The sequence below is a fragment of the Callithrix jacchus genome, chromosome 4 (genome assembly GCF_049354715.1).
Source record: "Callithrix jacchus isolate 240 chromosome 4, calJac240_pri, whole genome shotgun sequence".
Lineage (NCBI taxonomy): Eukaryota > Metazoa > Chordata > Mammalia > Primates > Cebidae > Callithrix > Callithrix jacchus.
The window spans coordinates 93,700,215-93,715,277 of record NC_133505.1 but is presented as its reverse complement, the minus strand read 5'-3'; the positions used below and the strand labels follow the sequence as shown (position 1 = coordinate 93,715,277).

The following is a 15,063-nucleotide window of genomic DNA, read 5'->3' as shown; positions in this document are numbered from 1 at the left end:
TTAATTTAAAACTGGCTAAATGTGCCTTTGATTCCCATTCTTGGATCAAAAAGCAAATGAAAAATCTGATAGGTCTTTGAACATTCAATTATAAAAATGTTTAACACTTTGATCTCTATCCAGTTGGTGTTAAAATAAAGATTATACTTTTCAAGTTAAAAAGTAATGTTTTGTTAAGATGGGAATTTTTCATAAAAGCCAAGCAATACACCATCTACCTGCTGATAATTACGAAGTCTTGCAGTACTTTTGTGGTAAAGCTTTCCATATCCTTCAAGATAACCACAACAGGAGGAGACTGCCATTGGCTAGAAGTAGTCCTCTTTTTGCTTGGCATTTTTGGGTCTCTCTTCTTTCAAGCCATTGCAGAAAGAAAGAGTTAAAGGTCAGCCTTACCACCCAAACGATGTTATAATGCCACATGTTGATGTATCTGTCTTTAAATTTCAAAGTAACATTGTTTATTTCATTTCTACCACATAATAAATAGAAACTCAGGTTACTAGAATCTTTCTGTGTCTGACATGGGAATAATTACCAAGAAGAAAAAGACTCAGTAAAATCTGTAACTCATATGAAATATTTATATTTTCTGCTAAGGAAATGACAGAAAAAAACATAGAAGAGAAAATTTAATTTTGCTTTATATAGGGACTAAACTATATAAAACCTTTGGTATTATGGTAAGCATTAGATAGTAGACATAGTTCAGTCCATATATAAAGCAAAATGAAACTTGACTTATGATGATTTCAGCAAAAATGTTAACTGGAAAATGTAACCACAGTATTTTTTTCCCCATGCTGTCTGGCTACACAGCACCATAAACTAAGGCAATGGTTTTATGATGCAGTTACCTGGTGTTAACCTAGGTTATTCTTTTTCACCAGACTGTCACAGTAGAATGGAACTTCTTTTTATTTATCTGTTTGTCAAACATAGTTTACTTAAAGAGCACTGATTCCCCAAGAACTCTAAATATGAAACAAATTAGATTTTAGAAAATACATGATTATTCTTCATTGAACTAAGTTGACAGTGGATCCTAGCAGCATGGTTCAATTGGACAAAGCAAACATTGCAGAACCTAAGAGATAATATATTAAAGATACAGTTACTGTCACAGGGACAGAACCTGCAACAGAAGCAATTCCTGATGCTCTGTTTTTGTCATTAGAGAACATTCTCCCACAAATAATGTCCTTATAAATACCTAAGCACTTAACAGGAATTAGGCTGCATACTAATAAAAGAACATTTTAAAATCTGAGTAGCATTAGAAAAAATAAATAGCTACTCTTAAATTAACACCTAATGTTGCAGAAGCACATCCTTGGTAGATGAAAACAGTACTGTGTCTAATACTACTCCGAGCCCCATCAATCATATGTCAATTTCCTGGGAGAAAATTGTCAGTTTATATCTACCTGTGTGACGGTCATATACCAACTGGAAAGTGAGTCCATTGAATAATGTGTCTTTCTCTGGGTCACCTGAACACCTTCCTCCTCTTTGGATTTTATATCTACACAGCAGTCCATTAACTGTGAGACCAACTTTTGCAAAAAATGTTTTATATCTGTGGAATATAAAAAGAAAGCTTATCTCTGCCCCTTCTTAAAAGAAAACTAAAGCTCTTGAAATTTCTTGTTCAGTATATTACTTTTTTTTGGTAGAATGTGCTTTTTTATACTTACCATCAATATAGTTAATATAACATTTAACATATTAACAATTGATGCTCATTAGTAGCTTCATTAATTCAGACTAAGACTAGACCAAAGCTTATGTATATTATTTTATTTTTATTTATTTATTTTTTTGAGATAGAGTCTTTCTCTGTTGCCCAGGCTGGAGTACAGTGGCAGGATCTCAGTTCACTGCAACCTCCACCTCCTGGGTTCAAGCAATTCTCCTGCCTCAGCCTCCCCAGTAGCTGGGATTACAGGCACGCATCACCATGCCTGGCTAATTTTTGTATTTTTTTAGTAGAGACAGAGTTTCACCGCGTTGGCCAGGCTGGTCTTGAACTCCTCACCTCATGATCCACCTGCCTCAGCCTCCCAAAGTTCTGGGATTACAGACCTGAGCCACCACTCCCAGCCACTTATGCATATTATCTATAATAAAAAGACCACATAAGCAGACGTGTAGATATGCAAACTATAAATCTTAGGAATATGTATTTAAATTACATTCGACAATAAACTATTTTCAAGGTCCCTGAGAAAAATCGTAAGTGTCAAACATAAATCCTTCATATAGCCATTTTTAAAGATGCCTTTAAGGGCTTTTATTTAATATCAATTAGTTTATAAATGTGAAAGCAATATAAGCCCATAAAACTCTTTTATCAATCTAAATCCAAACAGATTTTACTATATTAGGGCCAGGTATAGTGACTCAAGATGCAATCCCAGCACTTTGAGAAGCCGAGGCAGGAAGATTTGTTTGAACCCAGCAATTCAAGAATAGTCTGGACAACATAGCAAGACCCAATCTCTACCAAACAAACAAACAAACAAACAAAACAAAGTAGCTGAGCGTGGGAGCATGGTGACATGCACTGGTAGTCCTAGCTATGGTGAGGCAGAGGTGGGAGAATTGCTTGAGGCCAGGAGTTCAAGGCTGCACTGAGCTATGATTGTGCTACTATAGTTCAGCCTAGGCAAGAGAGTGAGACCCTGTCTCAAAAAAAAAAAAAAAGAGCTATTTACTATACTAGTGTGAACACTCTATGATTTTATGGCTTTATATGCTCAGGATTAGCTCTGTCAATGGACTATTTTTCACCATGGTGGCTTTTCAAAGTGGGACAATAAGATGATTTATGCCTGAAACATGAGCCCATGTAGTCTACTCGCTTTTAAACTGAACAAGAGCTCCACATTCCCCAATTCTCAGCTTTCTGCCCTAAGTCTTTCTACTTATTAAACATTTCAGTGGGTCAGAGAATGCATCTTGCAAAATACCTGGCCTGCTACCAGCAGTTAAGCTGATAGGGCAGAAATGGGTCAAGAATAAAGACAGCAGAGGCAGAGTTCTATAACAGTCATAATCACTCTAAGAGCCCCTAAACCTAACCCTGCCCAAACCAGCAGTGTTCTTTCCACAAATAAAAAGGGATAAAGAAAGCCTGAAAAAGACAGAAAAGGATGAAAGAATCTGTAACATCTCACCAAGGTTACTATGGCATTTATATTTTACCTGGACAATCTTTAGCTTGCAATGAGACTACATATGGTGTGACATTATTCTGAAGGGCCTCTATTAGACTTCTGAATGTTAAATCATGATCTGTGACATTCACACCTGTGGGATAATACATCAATATTACATCACCATTTTTACTAATAATAATTTAACAATGACAAAACCTATTTATCAAGCGAACTAACAAGTAAAAACATTTTTAAAAAATGATTAATAACAGAAACGAAGAAAATATACCACATAAATGAGGAGATATCCTTTAACAATAGCTATTCAAAGGCATACACTATATTTCTCAGGAAAAATATTTAGCACAGTTTTTCTTTCAAACAAATTACAGGGATGTGTAGTTGAAAACATCTTTTTTTTTTTTTTTTTTTTTTTTTTGAGATGGAGTCTTGCTCTGTTGTCCAGGCTGGAGAGCAGCAACTCAATCTCAGCTCACAGCATCCTTCACCTCCCAAGTTCAGTGATTCTCCTGCCTCAGTCTCCTGAGCAACTGTAATTACAGGTATGGCTAATTTTTATATTTTTAGTAGACAGGGTTTCACCATGTTGGTCAGGCTGGTCTCAAACTCCTGACCTCAAGTGATCCGCCCACCTCAGCCTCCCAGTATGCTGGGATTACAGGTGTGAGCCACCATGCCCAGCTGACCCTTGAAAACATCTTAAAAGTAATTTCATTGCTTTATAAAATTCATAACAAGCTCTTTAAGGAAATGAAAACTGGCCAGGTGCAGTAGCTCACACCCATAATCCCAGTACTTTGGGTGGATCACTTGAAGCAGGAGTTCAAGGCCGGCCTGGCAAACATGGTGAGACCGTCTCTATAAAAATTTTTAAAAAGTAAAACTATTGGTTCTTTTGGTATATATGGAATCCCTGGTTTTCATTTCCGTAAATCAGAGTTTCAAGGTACTGCATACTGCATACAGTTACCAAATTTTTGAGTTAAAAGTTTCCTACTACTTTGGAAAAAAATTCTGTTAACTGGTATCTTCCTTAACATAACCACCAGTGATTTCTAGAAAGTCATTTGGTGCTTACGCAGATAGCAGCAACAGCCACTTTCAAACTGCTTAAGAGTTGCAACTGCAAAACTTTCATTGCTTGGGAAAAAGAAGAAAAATTTCAGAATCATCCACACCAGCAATAATAAGCCTTTTTTTTTTTTCAGTAAAGCCTAAGAATAAAAATATTAGAAGACTATTTTTTAAATGGATATTGAAAATGCAGAATATCAAAACTATTCCTAGCATGCATTATGATCTATGATTTTAATGCATTCCTGAACAAATTTAGAAGTTCAGTAAAATGCTGGTTTATCTTGTCTTTCACTGACTAGCTATAAGCTATTTATTAAGATATTCATTATATTTATATTATAAAACAATGAACTTGTCTATCGCAAACAAGATCATCAATAATGTGTTTAACTAGAAAAATGTTCTCAGATCATGATTTTAAAACATTCTTTCCATTAGCTTGGTACAAGTGGGTCATCACCGGGCCTCAGTTTTTCATCAAATGGAAGAGTTTTTAGGTACTGCATTATAAAGCTGGTCCACAACATCATAAAAATCTTGAGTCTTATTAGTGTGATGCAATATGGGCATCAGCTGGTACCCTTTTAGAAATGCAAAATTTCAGGCCTCACCCCAGACCCATTAGCCAAAATCTACATTTTAATAAGATCCCTGGAGGTTATTTGTGGGTACATTGAAGTTGAGAATTAATTTCTTATCTCAGAGCTAACTAGTGTAACAAATCTTGAATTAATTGAAAGTGAAATTAAGAGCATGTTTGGAACTCAAACAAATTCAACTTTGCTTTCAAAGGGAATGAAGGAAATTTGCTAATTTTCCAAAGATATTTTTTCCATTGTCCTGGAATCCAAATGTTTAGTAAAGATGAGCTATTAATGATGGATATTTAAGTACCTAAGACATTTACAACCTGCAATTTGAAAGCAATTCATCCAAACACTGACTTGTACGTATTAATATAAATATAATGAAACAATCTAAGACTGGAAAACTATGGACAGGAAAATAAAATTAAGGTCATAGAGTAATTCCATTGAAGATATGACTAAAAGAAGTATGAAAACTAAATCTACTAACAGTGGTAGTTTCTTTATTACCAAATCTTATATACTCTTGTAATATATGTACAAAGAGTAAAACAAATATATTTTCCCTTCTGACCAAAAGTTCGGGAGGACATTAGCTAGATAAATTCCTTTTAATTTACAAACATATGATCATCTGTAAAGATATAAACAATTTTTATTTGTTTTTGAAAATATGTAAAATATAGTTGGCTTAACTGTATAAATAAAAGTGACAAAACAGGTTCATCAAAACAGGTCTTTCTCCACTATTCTCAACAATAAAAAAAATTTCTTTTAAACACAATACACAGAGATGCATGCATGAACAAACATATGCATATATACCAAGAACAAGAGCAGCAGTTGGAATTTCTCTAAGTTTTATTTCACAGCCCAAGTCTCTTGAATTCTTCTGGAATCCAGAATGAGAGTTTTTCAGAAATTCAATTAGATTGTCAAACAAGTTTTTATTTAAATCCTCTTGTAGTCGCTACAAAGAACACATAAAAAATTATTATTAGAATTAAGAGTCAGATATCTTTCCTGGTTTTAGAAAGAAAATTGTCATGAATTCAATAATGTAAAATGATCAAAAGATGAACCTAATTAAAAAATTTTTCCTTAAATCTCTAGAAATTAGTGCTTTGGATTCCCCCATTAAAAATTCCCTCTCATACCTGATTAACATAGCGAGACCTCATCTTTACGGATAAAAAAACAAATTAGCTGGGTGTGGTGGTACATGTCTGTGGTCCCAGCTACTCAGGAAGATGAGAGTGTGGGAGGTCAAGGCTGCAGTAAGCTATGATCATGCCACTGCACTCCAGCCTGGGTGACAGAGCAAAAAAACATTTTTTAAAGGGGTGTGTGTGTGTGTGTGTGTGTGTATACACACACACACACACACACGTACATATATGTTTTATATATAAATATATATGTTTTAATGTCTCACATATTTATGATATGACATTAAAGGGTTTGGATTTTATCCTATGGGGAGCACCACTGAAGGGATGTGAAGTAAAGACATGATTCGATCAAGGTTAAGAAGGGTTAAGCTGGCAGCAGGGCTACAGGGGTTGCCTGGAATTGGGCTGCATTTGCCTTGAAGAGGGTGTTTTCTAATTTGGCCAGTGGTGTCAGGAATGCCAGTTAGGAGGATTTTATGACAATCTAGATTAAGAAATGAAGAGGGCCTAAACGGGAAACCACAAACTCAAATACCTTGAAGGGATCACAGGGAATACATGAATGAGCAAAACCACTAGGTGTAAATCACTAAGGACAGGTAGGTGGCAGTAATAAACTGGAAAGTATATAACCCTCCCAAAGGCAATTAAAAACAAAAACCACAACACTGTGTTGGCCAAAGAAAATCAGTTGTCAGCCTAAAATGTTGCCCCTAGAACTACTAATTTGCTACAGTGAAGAAATTTTTCAGAGCTGAAATATAAAGATGAGAAAGTAAAGGAGTTTAGAAACATTGCTTGATTTCATAGTTGTGTACCTGAATGGATAATTTGAGTGTCACCATTTGAAAGCTCCTTGCCTTAACAGCTATCATAAACATCTGTTCCACTCACAAGAAATATGAGTGTTTTTTCATTTTTGTTTTTGAGACAGGGTCTCTCTCTGTCACCCAGGCTGGAGTGCAGTGGTACTATCTTGGCTCACTGCAACCTCCACCACCCAGGTTCAAGTGATCCTCCCAACTCAGCCTCCTAAGTAGCTGGAATTACAGGTGGACACCACCATGCCTGGTTAATTTTTGTAGTTTTTGTAGAAACAGAGTTTCACCAAGTTACCTAGGCTGGATTATGGTTGTTTTTTTAAGGATACACAGGTTATGCTTGACCAAATACTTCCTATATTTCATCAATTCTCCTGTAAACTGGTGGAAAGGAAGATGAGAAGCAACAAAAATGAGACTTAAAATGTTACAGAAAAGTTATTAAAAAAAGCATTCACCTCATTTTCAGATTTCATCTGCTGCCATAACAACTGATAAGTTTCGAATCGAAGCTTACTGTCCTCAGACTCACTTTTCCCTTTGTTAAAATAATCCTCTAAAAACAGAAAGAAATGTCAGTTTCTTTTTTCACATAGTGTAAGTTACAAACCTTGTGTGCAAAGTCACACAGTAAGTGACAGAGTTGAATTTTTTTTTTTTGAAATGGAGTCTCACTCTGTCACCCAGGCTGGAGTGCAGAGGCATGATTGTTGGCTCACTGCAATCTCCACCACCCAAGGTCAAGTGATTCTCCTGCCTCAGACTCCCGAGTAGCCGGGATTACAAGCGCCTGCCCCCACGCCTGGCTAATTTTATATTTTTAGTAGAGATGGGGTTTCACCAACTTGGCCAGGCTGGTCTCAAACTTCTGACCTCAAGTGATCTGCCCGCCTTGGCCTCCCAAAGTGCTGGATTATAGGCGTGAGCCACCATGCCTGGCCTGGTCTTCTTCCCACTGCCCCCAAACATTGTTATTCTTTTTCAAAAATATTTAAGCCATTTCTTCAAATTAATTTTATAGTAATCCTATCACTTCTCAAAACTAATTGTATTGGCATTTGACTAGATAAAATCAGATTTACAGATTGATTTGGGGAAAAATAATAACATCTTTAATATGTTAAAAAATCCCAACCCCAGTATCACAGGTCTCTTCTTTTAATCAAATATTTTAGATTCCTTATAGTTTTCTACTTGCCCTCATATTTCTTGTTGTTTACTGTTAAGTATTTTACTGTAACAACTGGAGGGTTCATGATATTAAATTTCTGCTGCTAGTATTCTACCATCAAGTTTTAATGTTAACTGATAATTTGGAATAGAAATTCACTTTCATGTTAAGGAACTTCTCTCCTAATCACAGTTAACTCAGAGTTTTTAGCAACTATTGATTTTTTAATTTTATCAAAAGCCTTAGAGTACCTTGAGGTCATCATATGGTAAAGTGGCAGACAAAGTTATAAAATTAAAATGCCAACAAAAAAGAAAGCAAAGAGACACATTATTGATCTTGGCTCACTGCAACCTCCACCTCCCAGGTCGAAGTGATTCTCCTGCCTCAGCCCTCCAGAGTAGCTGGAATTACAGGTGCCTGCTACCATGTCCGGCTAATTTTTGTACTTTTAACAGAAATGGGTTTTCACCATGTTGGCCAGGCTGATCTTGAACTCCCGACCTCAAGTGATCCACCCACCCTGGCCTCCCAAAGTGCTGGGATTACAGGGATGAGCCACTGCACCCAGTCATAAGTCACTATTATTAGGAGACAAAGCAGGCCAGGCATGACACTATTATTATTCTAAGACAAAGCAAGCTGGGCATGGTGGCACATGCCTGTAATCCCAGCACTTTGGGAGGCCGAGGTGGGAGGATCCTGAAGTCAGTAGTTCAACCTGGCCAACACGGTGAAACCCTGTCTCTACTAAAAATGTAAAAATTAGCCAGGTGTGGTGGCACATGGCTGAAGTCCCAGATACTTGGGAGGCTGAGGTTGCAACTGAGTTGAGATTGTGCCACTGCACTCCAGCCTGGGCGACAGAGCGAGACTCCATCTCAAAAAAAAAAAAAAAAAAGAAAAAAAAAAGAGAGACAAAGCAGAATAACAAGGTAGCTTTAAAAAGAATAAAAATTGTCACTTTACATTAACAGGTAAAGTCATAGTATTATGTGAAAGTGGTGAATCAAGACATGATTTTTATGTGCAGAATAATGCTGCATCAAAATACATAGGAAAACCCTCTTAGAAATTGGGAAACACAGCAGTAGGATATTTTAACCTGTTACCATGACTTCTCTCAGTCTTTTACAGATCAGGTAGGTAAATTTAAAAACTACACTGAAGAATATAAGCTCTCACTGTTGCCAGGTTTCCACCTGCCTCGGCTCCCATTCACGGTGCTATACTTCAGCGTGAACATCGCCTACAGTGCCAGTGCCGATGCCAGTCTCTCTCCAGTTCCTACCCAGTTGTTTTACTGGATATGCAGTCATCCACAGAATACTGAGGAGGGGGAGAGTTTCCAGTCTTAATTATGTGCCTAAGTGTCTTAAGTTGGGACAGATGGTGGGCAAAATGTAGAGCATTCCTACTTCTTCAGGCAATCTGTTTCAACAACTGAAGCCAGTGAAGGCAAGTGCTCAAGTCTGGATATGTTTCCCTCAATCCTGCTCCATCTGCCTTACAATCAGGGTCAATGCCTCAAAGATTTTCATATTATAACACTATCTGTTGGTCTTAGAGCCACATAATGAAAAAAGGGGGAAAAAGCCAAATAAAATTCTAAAGCAAAGTTCAAATTATATAATTATATACATAAGGTTTACTAGTAATAAAAAGTATAAACCAGTCCTAATAAGTTATACCTTAAATTCAATACAAAAAGTTCTAAGTAGAAACTTGACCTCATATAATGAGAAGCAGTATTAAGTTATGGTTAAATCATGAGCTCTGAAATCAGACAGGTTGGGTTCAAATCCCAGCTCTATCATTTACTAACATAATAACACTGAGAAACTTCTATGTCTAAGTATCCTCATATATTTCAATGGTGACAAGAATCCATTCCTCATGGACTGCTCAGGTGATTAAACAAATTAACACCTATAAAATGATTAAAATAGTCTGGGCCTGTAATCCTAGCACTTTGGGAGGCCAAGGCAGGTGGACTGCTTGAGCTCAGGATTTGAGACAAGTCTGGGCAACAAAGTGAGATTTTGCCTTTAAAAAAAAAATTAGCAGGTAAGGTGACATGAGCCTGTAGTCCCAGCTGAGGCTAAGGCAGGAGGATCCCTTGAGCCTAGGAGCTCCAGGTTGCAGTGGACTATGAATGTACCACTGCACTCCAGCCTGGGTGACAGAGTGAGGTCTTGTCTCAAAAAATAAAACAAAACAGCTGGCACATGGTAAACACTCAAGAAATATTAATAACTGTATTAGTTATAATTACATTGCTGATGATATTAGATGTCACTGTACACTATGTGTCCCTAATGATAATGGGGGAACAAGTCTTGAATTTTCACCAACCTACTTCTATTAAGTTGAACAACCTGCAACATTAAAGAAATTTGTGGCCAGGCATGGTGGCTCATGCTTGTAATCCCAGCACATTGGGAGGCAAAAGTAGGAGGATCACTTAAGCTCAGGAGTTCAAAACCAGCCTGGGCAACACAGCGAGATCCCAACCCTTTTTAAATATATGTATGTGTGTCATCACTTTAAAAAAAATCCTATTCTATATATTCAAGTTATCCATTTATTTCCTTATTCAAACAATAGCACAGTTCATTTTTTCTTTTTTCAATTCAAAACTAGTACATGGGTATGCTTAATTCCATATCACAATTTTTCCACTGGAATGAATTTTCACAGTACTGAATATTGAATGTAAATACTCAATAACCCCGTGAGGAGCTTTTGAAAAATTCTAGCACTTAGGCCCCATTCTTGAGATTCTGATTCAATTGATCTGGGTTAGGGTCTGGGCATTGGTACAGGTTAAGCAGCTGTAATCCAAAAATCTGAAATCCTGCAAAATCTGAAACTTTTTGAGCACCAACATGATGCCTCAAGTGGAAAATTCTGTATCTGACCTCAAGTGACAGGTCGGGTTAAAAACACAGCCAAAACTTTGTTTCACGCATAAAATTATTTAAAATATGAGGTAAAATCAGCTTCAGGCTATATGTTTAAGGTATATATGAAACATGAATAAATTTTATTTTGAGACTTGGGTCTCATTCCCAAGATTATCTCATTACATATGTGCATATATTTCAAAATCTGAAAAAATTCCAACATCTAAGACACTTCTGGTCCCAAGATTTTGGGATAAGGAACTTTCAACCTGTGTTTTTTAAAAGATCCACAAGTTGGAATTGAATAAGGTCAGTAGATTGCATTAATATCAGTTTCTTAGTTGTAACATTGTACTATAGTTATGTAAGATACTACCACTGGGGATAACTGGTGGAAGGATGCAACTATAGGTGCATCTACAATTGTATCAATATTAAGACTTTAGTTCCCCAAATAATTCTAATGTGCAGCTATGATTGAGAACCGGTGGAATAAGTACTTTCTGACAGTAATACTGGATTTGATTGAAGAAGTCAAGTCTTCTTAATTTGATCACTAAACAGATATCAGGATATATACAAAAAAAGTGAAGACAGCATCTTTATTAATTTTATTGAGGTATAATTTACAAATAATTCAACACAACCATTTTAACAGTTTGACCCAAGTATATACTTACATAACTACCCTCTCAACAGAGAACATTTCCATTACTCCAGAAAGTTCCCTCTTGCCTTTTTGCAGTCAGTTCCCCCTACTTCATCCCAAGAAACCACTGGGACCTTAAGACAACCTGTGTTGTTTTTGCCTTAAAAAAAAAAAAAAAGAAAAGAAAAACAGCTGGGCACAGTGGCTCACACCTGTAATCCCAGCAATTTGGGAGGCCAAGGTGGACGGATCATGAGGTCAGGAGTTTGAGACCAGCCTGGCCAACATAGTGAAACGCTGTCTCTATAAAAAATACAAAAATTAGCCAGGCGTGGTGGCGCATGCCTGTAGTCCCAGCTACTCAGGACACTCAGGCAGAAGAATTACTTGAACCTGGGAGACAGGGTTGCAGTGAGCTGAGATCGCACCAAGATCAGAGAGCTAGACTCTGCCTTAAAAAAACCCCCAAAACCAAAAACCAAACAAACAAATTAGGCTGGTCATGATGGCTCACACCTATAATCCCAGCACTCTGAGGGCTGAGGCAGGAGGATCACTTGAATCCAGGAGTTTAAGACCAACCTGGGCAACAAAGTGAGACCCCCATCTTTACAAAAATTTTAAAAATAATTAGCCAGGCATGATGGTGTATGCCTGCAGTCCCAGGTACTTGGTAGGCTGAGGTTGGAGAATCATTTAAGCCCAGGGGTTTTGAAGGCTGCAGTGAACTGTGATTGTACCACTGAACTGAAGTGTGGGTAATAAGACTGAGACCCTGTCTCTAAAATAAACAGATAAACAAAATCTAAGAAATGTCTTTCCTCTCTAACTCGCATGGGTATATGAGTGTGTGAGTGTGTATGTGTCTGAGTGATAAAAATTCACTTCCTTAATATCATATGTGTCTATGAGTGATTAAAACCCAATAATTTAACAAATTTGTTTTAGTTGGAATAAAGAGTGATTGAGAACTGTGTGGGACCCCTGTGCTTACGAGAGAGGATGGAGGGTGCACAGTGGTGGAAAGGAAGTGAAGATTAACAGAGAGCAAATCTGGGCCACTTGAAAATATGCAGCCGTTGTGAGAGTAGAGTCTTCTGCTACTCATTCTCATCTTTTCCCTTCCCTCAGGCTAGCAAGAGATAGGAGTTTTGGAACACAAACTACAAGGCCAAGGGGGTAACAATCCATAATAACACAAGTTTCTTCACATGGTATTTATATTATATAGTCTTAGAAAGCTCTACATATTAGCTTTTAGAGATATGGAATGAGAATAGGGAGAAATCTCAGTGATAAGCCAGTACAGTTTCTCATTTTACAGATGAAGAGACCTAGGGAAAGGTTAAATAAACAACAGGGCCAAAGTCATAGAACTAGTCAGGCTCAGGATCACACTCCAAATTCCTTTACTTGTAGTCCACAGGTTATTCTATAACCCTGTGCTCTAGCAGGTAGAATTACTGTAAGAGATCCAAGACCTTGGGTATTTTTTCTTAACATGTATTGATGTGCACAGCATTTATCCCTAAGTTAGAAGAGATCATATTCTACTTAATACACATGTAGTCACTAAGCCCTAAGTTCCTATATGTTCCATACAGATGATTGCTTTAATTTTCTTTGCCAAATTTATTCATAAAATGGAATATCACATCAAAATTTGTAAGCATATTCAAGTCTCCCCATGAATACTATATGTTAACACAAAAATAATGTTGATATAATTTTCATTAGAAAATATATACAGATTTATAGTCATTTTCTTTCTTAGGTTTGCCTATGCTACCAATTATCATCTTCTTTTCTTTCTTTTTTTTTTCTTTTTTTTGAGATGAAGTTTCCCTCTTTTGCCCGGGCTGGAGTGCAGTGGCACAACCTTGGCTCACTGCTGCAACCTCCACCTCCTGGGTTCAAGTAATTCCCCTGACTCAGCCTCCCAAGTAGCTGGGATTACAGGCACCCTCCACCACGCCTGGCTAATTTTTATATTTTTAGTAGAGACAGGGTTTCGTCATATTGGCCAGGCTGGTTTCGAACTCCTAACCTCCAGTGATCTGCCTTGACCTCCCAAAGTGCTAGGATTACAGGTGGAGCCACTGCACCTGGCCTAGCATTTTGTTTTCTACACAACATTTTCCCAATCGTTAGGCATCTGGGTTGCCAGTCAGTATTTATTGTTTTGATTACTTAATAAAGGATCAAAATGCTTCTCTAGTAGAAACTCACTTTCATTTCTAAAGTTGGAAATAAAATACAATGGCAGAGAAGTAATCAAACAGACCACCTCTTTTAAAGAATGGCAGCATAGCCTTTAAAGGAAATTTATTTTCCAGCTTACCTTTGGAAGGTGTATTTGGATTCCCTTTTCAATTAGAGCCCTGGGGTGTCCTCTTATATCTCTGACCAATGCCTTGGGAAATAAGTGCTACATCAACGCGGCAAGTAAGCCAAGCTCAGACAAGAGAATTACTAAATTCAATTCGGGTTAGCTCTTAATAGTTTAAGAAGGTAGGGAATAAAAAATTTAATATTTAGACATCTTACCTATTGGCACAGAGATCTTTCTCTTTTTGGAGTTTGGCTTAAAAACAAAGCAGCCCTATAAAAAGAAAGAAAGACAAAAAGCATAAAGTCAAAGTAGCCAAAGAACAGATAAATCTGATTAGACAAATATTTTATAGGCAAGCACTTTTTTTAAAAAAAGATGGTAGGGGAGAGAACACATTTCTTTCAGAACACATCACTTCTCTCTGACCTGTAGAAGGATAATTCTAAAACAACAAGGGAGACTATATTCTCTCCCCTCCTTCCCATGAGAGGCCCATCTTTGATTTGATTTTGCTCTTTGGCTCCTGATTTAAAAAGCAGACAAAGAAAATAAAAGCTGATTAAATTTAAGTCCAGAAAGGTTCCATTTTTACAAACTTAAAGGAATTAATACTACACATTTAAAAATGAAGATCAAGAAGGTTGAAAACAGTGAGGCTCTCTCAACCCCAAAATTATTTAAACTTGAAGTATCTATAACCTTAGTAGGAAATAGATAATTGCAGCTGTTTCACTCTACATACTTTTCTTCATCTGATAAATGCCTATTTGTTTATCCATTAAAGCTTGACTCAACATTCATCTCCTTTGGGAAACCTTCCCCAATTCTCTAACCAGAAATGCTCCTTTCCCTGAGATCTCACTGTACTTGAACATCTCTATTTTGCATTGTTTTAAGTCACTTTCATTGCATATCATAGTTGTTTATGCGTCTGTCTCTCTGAGAAGATTGTGGGTACCTTCAGGGACAAAATGTGTTTTATTTATAATGGTTTCCCCAATGTTTGGAATAGTGCTAACATATATATTAGGCAATCAGTATATGAAATGAATAAATGCTTGCCAAATAATTGTCCTGGTGATTTCCCAGCTATGTTTAGTTTCCTATTATTTGACTAGTGATAGATAGCCCACAAGTTACCAGTCCTACTCTATTTTACCAATTCT

General features: G+C 36.9%; 1 protein-coding gene across 15 annotated transcripts in view; it reads right to left on the bottom strand.

Moving 5' to 3' along the window:
* Positions 1–15,063, bottom strand: part of ORC3 (origin recognition complex subunit 3) — a 65,741-nt gene that overhangs the window by 47,460 nt on the left and 3,218 nt on the right. For 7 of the 15 annotated variants that reach the window (XM_078369752.1, XM_078369757.1, XM_078369754.1 and 4 more), the window contains 6 exons: positions 14,113–14,167; positions 7,298–7,395; positions 5,672–5,816; positions 3,208–3,312; positions 1,428–1,579; positions 219–352 (listed from right to left, as the gene is read on the bottom strand). In XM_078369752.1, coding sequence (XP_078225878.1) covers positions 219–352; positions 1,428–1,579; positions 3,208–3,312; positions 5,672–5,816; positions 7,298–7,315 — 554 coding nt within the window. In that variant the 5' untranslated portion in view covers positions 7,316–7,395; positions 14,113–14,167. Of the gene's footprint in view, positions 1–218; positions 353–1,427; positions 1,580–3,207; positions 3,313–5,671; positions 5,817–6,003; positions 6,155–7,297; positions 7,396–8,261; positions 8,558–13,906; positions 13,979–14,112; positions 14,170–15,063 lie in introns of those variants that run through there. The other 8 variants (XM_054254250.2, XM_078369750.1, XM_078369756.1 and 5 more) reach the window with 4 other exon arrangements.